Source organism: Diorhabda carinulata, chromosome 10 (genome assembly GCF_026250575.1).
Source record: "Diorhabda carinulata isolate Delta chromosome 10, icDioCari1.1, whole genome shotgun sequence".
Classification (NCBI taxonomy): Eukaryota; Metazoa; Arthropoda; class Insecta; order Coleoptera; family Chrysomelidae; genus Diorhabda; species Diorhabda carinulata.
The window spans coordinates 1,858,266-1,868,200 of NC_079469.1; the positions used below are offsets into that span (position 1 = coordinate 1,858,266).

At 31.6% G+C, this 9,935-nt stretch overlaps 1 protein-coding gene across 3 annotated transcripts in view; it reads left to right on the forward strand.

Moving 5' to 3' along the window:
• The window catches only part of LOC130898940 (uncharacterized), a 32,687-nt gene extending 24,391 nt beyond the window's left edge, over positions 1–8,296 (forward strand). For 2 of the 3 annotated variants that reach the window (XM_057808556.1, XM_057808557.1), the window contains exons 4-9: positions 457–633; positions 693–801; positions 875–1,438; positions 2,511–2,787; positions 3,538–5,300; positions 6,421–8,296. In XM_057808556.1, the coding sequence (XP_057664539.1) occupies positions 457–633; positions 693–801; positions 875–1,438; positions 2,511–2,787; positions 3,538–5,300; positions 6,421–6,758 (3,228 nt within the window). In that variant the 3' untranslated portion in view covers positions 6,759–8,296. The remainder of the gene's footprint in view (positions 1–456; positions 634–692; positions 802–874; positions 1,439–2,510; positions 2,788–3,537; positions 5,301–6,420) is intronic. The other variant, XM_057808558.1, reaches the window with a different exon arrangement.
• Positions 8,297–9,935: the final 1,639 nt, after the last annotated feature.

A 9,935-nucleotide genomic window follows, 5' to 3' on the forward strand; every position in this document is an offset into this window, starting at 1 on the left:
AAATAGAGTGAATATATATTTTATGGATTTCTATTTTTTTCTAGGATAAGTACTACACTTCAAAGTAGATACGTTCTTTTAGCTATTGTATTATGACGCTATGAGTTAAAAAGAGATAGCGATAAACATAGATTTATGTTCTATTCATAAGGATCGTTTACCAATTTCCTGCTAGCTGTCATTTTTAAAAATGTTATATTAATTTTATTATTTGCGTTCATATTTGTAATATATCAATAAATATTGCTAATATTATGTTTATTTTTTTACACGAAAACAGATTACTAGAAACAACGAATGTTTTTTTAAAAAAAATACTTTGATAATACGAGGGTTGTTTAAAAAAGTTTACCTAATAAATCAACTTCTAAACGACGTTTTGGTTGGTGAAATAACTTCTGAATGATATACAGGTGTTAATTATTTACGTAAAATTATCTAATTAAATTTTTTTAGTTTTTAGATTTCGACAATCTTCCAGATACGAATTTTTCTTGCGTAGGCAAAGTCATCGGTGGTTATTATGCAGATTTAGAAACGAATTGTCAAATGTTTCATGTCTGTACTATTGGTCAATTAGACGAGCCTATGGATATTAGATTTTTGTGCCTAAATGGAACCGTTTTCGATCAGGTACATGATGTTACACATTTTTCATCGATTTAATTGAATATCTTCAATTTTTTTCATAGGAAACTCGCGTTTGCGAGAGAATAGACGAAGTCGACTGCACGAAATCTGAACAATTTTATAATTTAAATTTAGAATTATACGGACATAGCCAATTTTCTAATTTAGAAGGTAATTATTAAATTTTACGCACCCTTCAATCGTCCGGCTTGATTCTACAATGTTCGTTTCTATTTTTTTTCAGAAAATTCTGAGACTGAACAGCCCTTGATAATAAAATCTACCTTACCTACGACCACCACGACGACATCTACACCATCACCGACGAAAAAAACAACGCACTTACCATTTCACACTTCGGTAACCCCACCGACGATTACAACGTTAGAAAACCGTTTATCTCCTACGGGAAATCATCATCCCAAAGGAAACAATCACGCATCGTCGACGCAGAATCTCCTATCCGCGCATCATTTTCCCGTGATCAATCCGAGTGCCACAGATATACGTTTCGATCCCGAAGAGATCAACATCAGTTTACATCCCGGAGCGCCGCCGGATATAAGGACGTTTTATAGTGTTACAAATAGTGAGAATCAATTGGTGGCGACCACTAATCGTGGTGTGTTCGATAAACCGCCCCAAAATATCGCGTCCAGTACGCAGAAAAACCGTTATAATAGTGCTACGTCATCGGATATTAGCGGATTCGGGTTTACTTTTAAAGACGACGATTCCGGGGGGTATACAGAACCGCCGGAAAGTTTTAGGATACGTAAAGATTTCAGGCCTAGTCAAAATTATGCAGGTGAGTCGAAAATAAGATATTTGACAACGGTTTAAGTCATATTTTGATATTCAAAATTATTTCAATTTTTTTTTATATTGTCGTCAGTTTAAAATGAAGTTTACACAATTTCGTTTTAAACTTCCCACTTAAACGCTCATTACTACTGTTTTGTTTCGTAAAAAGTTTTTTTAAAACTTATTATAATTGATGTATAGTGCTTCGGCGTACTAATACTTAATCTAAATCACCCAAAAAACTTTTTATGCACGTTCTTAGAGCTATGAAAGAAGGAAAAGAGTGGTTAAAACTTGCTTGATGTTCAAAATTATTACAATCTTCTTTTTTTATAATATCGTCAGTTTAAAATTAAGTTTTCACAATTTCGTTTTGAACTTCCCGCTTAAACGCTCATTACCAATATGGCGGCGAAGTGACGTCACTACATAGTAAGCTTGTAAACAGTTAAAGGCATTTATAAGTATTTTATTTGTTATATGAAGTCTTTTGAAACTTTTATAATTGATGCTAAGTGACCTTACCGACTACAAAATCAATTTACATATCTCAGTTGGAGATTTAAGAAGATTTCAAGCAAGAATAACGAAATTTTGAGGATCTTAGTGAAGTATTGGAGGTTGGTTCCAGATTAAGAAAAAAAGAAGGTCATTTGGAAACTTCAAGGTCTTGATGGACAATGAAAAACTCATTCCTGATATTTCAAGGTCAAGTACGGGCCTATTTTCATTTCTTTAACTAGTTATTTGGTACAAAAAACATTCCAGGATCATACCGAAATAAATAAATCTTCGGAGACGATGTCCTGAAGGTCCTTGAGGATATTTATGAAAAATTATGTTGTCCTTTTGATTTAATCGAGTTACACATCACTGGAGACCTTCCAGGAACCACCAGTACGTATTTCATGGGACGCTGAGGTACGTAATGGCCGTTCTGGAAAACTTTTCGCGATCTACGTTATTTTCGACGTGATCATATCAGTTGTTCTTTTTAAAAATAAGTATTTTGAACTGATTAAACAGTCAGAACTCAAAAATTGTTTAGAATAAATATAAAAATATGATTTTGATAGTTTCAGCTGCCCTGCAAAATCCTCAATCTCAACTATATAAATCGAGTACGTTTAGAAATGATTATACGTTGAGTACTTTGAAAGCGAACGGGAATTTACCGAAATCTTCGACGACGTTAAGAAATTATTTTGTTCAATCCCTGAAACCACCGAAACCAGATCAACGGGATCAATACGGGACACCTCATACCGAGAAAAATCCTTTACCGAGTTTGCCAACTTTAACTTTCAGTTCGCCAGCACCGTTTTCTTTGCAACAGAGAAATGAACAGAAAAGGTACAAATCAATTTATTACATAGGGCGATTCGATAAGCGTGTATTGCTACTTATGTGAATTTATTGTTGGTTTTTGAGATATTTGATGTTGTTAGGGCGTCAGAAGAAATTTTATATCCTTCATTGTTTCAAGGTTATAAAGTTTTTTACAGGGGTTTGTCAAAATATTTTACAAAATTTTTATTTCAATTTTGACTCTATATTTCCCTCAAAAATGAAATTGGAGAAACCGAATATAAACCGTAATTTAGGATTATCTTTTATCTTTTGAATGGAATTGGGAAAAATATTATATCTTTCATTGTTTCGTAGTTATAAAGTTTTTTACAGGGTTATGTCAAAATATGCTACAAAAATTTTTATTACAACTTTGACCCTGTGTATTTCCCACAAAATTGAAATTGGAAAAACCAAATATAGTCTGTAATTTAGGATCATCTTTTATCTTTTGAATGAAATTGGGAAAAATACTATATCCTTCATTGTTTCGCAGTTATAAAGATTTTTACAGGGGTATGTCAAAATATGCTACAAAAATTTTAACTTCAACTTTGACCTTGTATATTTCCCACAAATACGAAGTTTGAAAAACCAAATATAGTCTCCATTTTTGACCCATCTTTTATTTATAAAACGACATAAAAAAGTGATACCTCTTGTTTTGTTTCTCAAGATTATAAATTTTGATATTAGAGCACGTAAAAATATTTTAATTTCTGCACGTAATTATTTCATTATATTTTATTATAGGTATACGAAAGATCACATCCCCCCACCAAGAATCGTAATAAGCGCTAGCGCCAGCGTGAGCGATGCTAGCGGAAAACGACTGAACTACTCTTTAGGTACCATCGGAGCTGCTCAACTATTCAAACCACCTCCACATTCCTACGACGAATATAAAGACGAAGACGTAGCTCTGGACCCTTTTTACCTAGACGTTCCCAAAGTAACCAAATCCCCAAGAAAAAAACGAAGCATACAAGAAAGAAAAAACTACGCCGACATTATAAAAAACGACGAAGAAGCTTTAGATTTATTAAAATTCCTATTTGATTGGTACAAAAACGAGAAAACCAATAAATATACCACCCCTTTAAGCACCCCCTTAGATTTGGACGGTATAGCATCGATAAACCACGAACTGGCCCCCGAAAAGGAGGATAATTTAGATCTGTTCTTCAACACCAGCGATTCATTCGGAAAAAACACTAAATACAGTGTCTTCGGGAACGAAGGATCAATATTGAGCCACGAAGCAGAAACGAAAATTAACAAAGTACAAGAAAAATACACAATAACACACGAAACCGATAAAGATTACGTTAACGATAATTACGAACCGATAAGTTATAAAGAATACGGTAGAAGAAATCACGAAGAAGAAATTAACGAATATAAAATACCAGAAGATTACGTTGATGATAACATCGAACCTATTTACTACAAAAAAAGGGAAGAAAATGGATTAACAACCACGACGGTTCCTATATTTGAAAACGTAAACACCCTAACAACAGATTGGATATTCGTAACCACAACTGAACCATCGCGAAACACCGAAGTTTATTACGAAACTAGTGATTCCATACCCACTATAACAGAAAATTCAATAATTACTACACGAAAAATCGTAACCGCAACGGAACAATCAAAAATAAGAAAAAATAAAACGAAATACAAGAAAACTTTTTCGACTACCCCTGTAGATGTTACAACTACTTCTTCTTTTTCGGAACTTAGTACGATTGAACTACCGGATGAAATGACAATCGAATCTACTACTGATGGAAGTTTGTCTATGGATTTGAAAGCGATGATTAAAAACATCGAAACTAACACCAATAGTGTGGCGGCTTCGGGCATATATAAACAAAAATCGAAAAAAGAAATAAAAACTAACAATGATAGTAACGCGGATTCGGATATATATAAACTAAAATCGATAAAAGATACCGGAAATAATAGTAATAGTGTGGCGGCTTCGGATATATATAAACAAAAACGGAAAAAATTTACAGAAACTACTACAATGGGGTGGAGCGAAGATAGTACCACGTCTGAAGAAGATTTAATGAGGTTAATTGAAGAAAGTACCACGTTTAAAGAAAATTTAATGGGATTAAGTGAAGAAAGTACGACGTTTAAAGATTTAATGGGATTAAGTGAAGAAAGTACCACGTTTAAAGAAGATTTGAGTGTAACTACGGAGGGTTATGGTACTACTGGATCGAATGGGGATGATGAGATTAATACTGAAGATGTTTTTGGTACGACTACCGATATTTCTGTGGGGGTAGATGAAAGATATAACGAAATACCGACTACTTTGGAACAATTTACTATGGAATCTACTACCGAGGTGGTAGATTCGACTGAAAGTACTACTGCGAGGAAATTTAAACGGAGACGTGGAAAATTTGGTGGTGACAGGCATAGATTTGGTAGCGATCGGTTGAAAGCTACGGGACCTACGGTGGAAGATGAGAGTATCAGAATTGGAAATCAGAAAGGTGAGGAATTGATACAAGTCGGAAAAGAGAGTGGATTTTTTTATTATTTTTGAGAAATTTATAATATTTAAGTTTTGTTCTAGAAGTTTTTGGACGTTGTGAGAAGTTGTAAAATTGTTCTGGAATTAATTTTTTTTTAATTACATGTCAAACGTAAACTCGAATACATATATTTAAGATTTTTTTTCAATTTCCATTTAAATTGAAAATTTTTGTTCTCGATTTTTATAGTAGATAGTGTTCCATTATTTTCTCATTTTCTATAAATTTTCATCAAAACAAAGGTAGATATTTTTTTTCAAAATTCCCAATAAGTTTTTGTCGTTTTTTTTTCATTTTTTGTTCTCGATTTTTATCGAACATTCTCGAAAGTACGATGTTCCAGAATTTTCTCATTTTCTACAAATTTTTCGTTAAAAAGTAGAAAACATTCAAATTACCACAAATAAAAGCTGCAGGGTAATTTGACAATTTAAATCATTATTTTTGGGCAAAATACAATTAATTATAATAAATAATGCAAAACATAACCTCAAATACATATATTTATGATTTTTTATCACGATTGTCAACAAATTTCAACAAAAAAGTATTATATTACCATTAAGAGAAGATATTTTAGTTAGAAATTGAATTAATGTTAAAATTTTTTCTTCTAGTTTGCAAAATTACGTTATTTTTGGAAAAACATGCAACTTGGCAACATAGTGTAAACGTTTTTTCATATTATATTGACAGGAAACTATAGAAATTGAAATTTGTATACTTAATCATCACTCGTTATACATTTCGACGCACATTATACAATTGAAAAAAGATCGGTTATGATATTATCGCGACACTTCAGCACGAATTGACGTTAATTTTGGTATATTTTTTTAAATTTTTTTCGTATTCGTGATAATTTAGAGATATAAATATTTAAATTTCGCTCTAATAATTCAACTTTGACGTTATATCAATTGTAACGTCAAATTAGCAGTTGAGATTTAGTTTAATAGATGTAGTTAATTCATTTATACAAATAACATTTTAGCGAACCATCCATTTGCTTTTTAAACTGAATTTTTCGTTGAAATAATAATGTACGTTACTAAAAAATTCTGATTCATAATTTCAGACGTGGCAACATCTACCGAATATCTTCGTAACCCGACGAAACGAAAAAGCTTCCCGCTGACTGATTATCCTCTAAGAAAAAGCGTGAATCCGACACAAGCGGAAAGAAGTGTAGTAACGAAGCCGTTTTCTCAACGTCCCCCCGTATTTTTCAATTGCTTCGATAAACAAGTGAACAAATTTTATCCGGATCGCAGGGATTGTAAATTATTTCATTATTGCACGCAGGGATACACCGAAAATCAGCTGCTCGATTTGAAATTCGTTTGCGACTTCAACACCTACTTCGACGAACAGAAATTGATTTGTACGAAAGCGAAACCGATGCGATGTTCGTAAATACCGAATTTGATTTTTTTTATTCCCTCTAAGTGATTAATTTCTCGCGCGAAAGTCGAATAAAAATCCATGAAATTCCACAAAAAAAGATTTTTTCAAGTTTACATTCAATTCATATCTTTAGATTTAGGTCGTGAAATTCCACCAAAAATAATTGTTCAAGTTTAAATTTAGTTTTTCTTGAGATTTGGGTTCAAAGTGTACTAGATCGAACGGTTTTTTTTTAGATGGCGTTGGCTATAACTTTATCGCGTATATTTAAACCAGAATTACTTGAGTAAGGGTCTAATTAAAGGTTCGTGGTCGTATAATTGAGCTCGTTAATTAAATATTGCTCAAAATTCTTTAATTTCCACCTAAAATTATTTGTTTATAGTGGAAATTCAGTTTATTTGCTAGTTAGAACGGTTTACGCTAGATGGAGGCAGTTATAACGTTGTTTCCTTATGCTTGAACTGGAATCACTTAATAAAGTATACAACCATGGATAGGGAGGTTTGAAGTTGAAGTTTTCAATCGAAAATTTCTTGAAATTTATGAAATTCAACCGAAAATATTTTTTTCTAGTGAAACTTTAGTTCGTTCCTTCAAATTTTTAGATAGATGGCGTCTACTATAACGGTTTTTCTTAATTGAACTGGAATTCCTTAAGAGTTGCCCAAACATGGTTGCGGGGTGGGTTAAAAACGAACTTTTCAATTGAAAATTAGTTGAAATTCATTAAATTCCACCAAAAAAATGTTTTTCTAGCAAAAAATCAGTTTATACCTTCCAATATGGCACAAAAATTCACTAGTTCAGACGATTTTCGATAAATGGCGTCAGCTATAATGATTTTTCTTACGTTTCATTTGGAATTACTTAAGAAAGTGTCTAATGAGGGGTGTGTGGTAGGTTACAGTTAAGCTTTTTAATTGAAATTCGTTGAATTCCATCAAAAAATTCTTTTCTAGGAAAAATTCAGTTTATTTTTGTATAACAATTTTCATTAGATGGCGTCAGCTATAACGTTTTTGTTTATGTTTGAACTGAAATCACGTAAGAAAGTGTCCAAACACGGATGGGTGATAGTATTAGAGTTATCGTAGAGTTCTTATAATGAAAATCCGTGAAAATGCTTCCGTGGTTTCATAATTTAGAAAAAATTCTAGAAATTACGCATGTTAAGGACCAAAATACAATATTTTTATCACATATACTTAATATGGTGACATTTCTTGGAACTAAAACGACTTTTTACATCTTTTACGTCCCTTATTATACGCAATTTTCGAAAATTACCTTTCAAATTTTCAGTTCTTTTATTCCTGATCATTAGAGACATAATGATTTCATTATATTTTGAAAAAAAAATATCAAATTTCATAAAAAATGTTTATATAACAGAAATTAATCATTTCCCATGAGTTTTAAATTTTCCAAAATCATTTAATTCAATCGAACATATTTATTACACGATTTTTTTAATTATTTCTTTTTTAAACTTTATAACCCCACTGAGGATTGTAAATATTATCTAAACGTTAAAAAAAACAAAATTATATATTATCCCACATCCCTGCCATTTTTTTTCTCCATTTCCCCTTCTGTACTATTATTCTAACTTTTTTGTTAACCTCTTTGATCACACATTCTTTATTATCTCATTTTCCTGTCTAGAAAAATTTCCACAACTACAAAAATCTTTGTATTTCCTTTTAGTTTAACAAACTGGTCCTTTGTAAATAGGATAATTAGATTGATAAACCAAAAAATTGGATAACCAGTCCTGGTGACTCTATAAGAACTGGTTTTTTATAACTATAATATATTTTTGTAATTATTGCAAATAAAAATTTGTTACCTACGTAAAAAATACTCATAGAATAATATATTGATTTAAATAAATAAATTTATATATAATTAGACTGTTTTTTTATTTCTAAACCTTGAAATAAGGTGATTCATTTCAAATTATCACTGTCTTACCTTATTTTCCTTAAAACTATCAATTTTCATAGTCTCTTCTTTGATAACACATTATTTTATCACTTGACTTGAAATAATACCCATTATCTCTTTTTGAACTCACTAAATTATTAATTCCTGCATGAAATATTTTTTTATCACAATTTATCAGAAACACAATCATAATTTCACATGAATGTAATATTATTTCACCAGTTAACCTCAAGATAAACATAAACCCATCTTAACTTCACTAATTTTATTAATACTGGCTTAAGATTATTGAATATCTTCATACTTACGCGTTTTATCACAAACATTACTATAAATATTATTTCACCACTTAACCTTAAAATACACATAAATCCTTCTTAACCTTATTAATTTTAATGATTCCAGCACAAAATCGTTAAATATTTCCAAAATAACGCGTTTTTCCACAAACGTAAACTCACTAATTTATTCCGGCTAAATTCATCAAATATTTCAAAAATAACGCGTTTCATCACAAACACAACCATAAACTCATGTAAAATCTATGTGAAATTAAATTCTACCCCGCGCCATAAAAAGCATTCAAAACTATAACAAGATAGATAAAAAAACTGTTTACGGTCTTTTATGTTATATTTCAGCAACCAAATATAATACTTTCTTTAACTCTATGAATTCTCCAATTAGAGCGTTCGTTAGTGGTAGTAGTAATAGCGGTCGCGTTCAGTGAACGAAATCGTTGTAGAATAATCTCAAAACGTTCTGGAGCAGACACCATAGGTTTGTTCTTGGAAGCTGCACTGGAATTGTACTGAACTGAATAAGTCCTGGCCAGTTCATAAGTGTATAGAATTAGTTCGATCGGATACAAAGAACGATATAGTGGAGTATTTGTAGATTGTTGTATTTGAGGTTATTTGATGTGAATCAGGCCTTGTAGTATTAACAATAATGGAAAACGATTTAGTACTTTTTGATATTTTACATTTGTCCGATGACGAAGATGTAGTGTCACCGTTTCCAGATTACACTTATTGCACTGCATTGGCTGAACAGACTGTAGACCCAGTGTAAGAAGTACAGTGAACTGGGTGAACTAGTTCTCTTGCACTACTACTAAGAACAGAGACACTAGCGCTGGTTCTGCTGCAAAGAACGTTTTAGTGTACACTTTCTGAACTAGTTCTGCCAGTACAGCTACCAAGAGCAAACCTCATATTTCGGAGCGCTATTAAT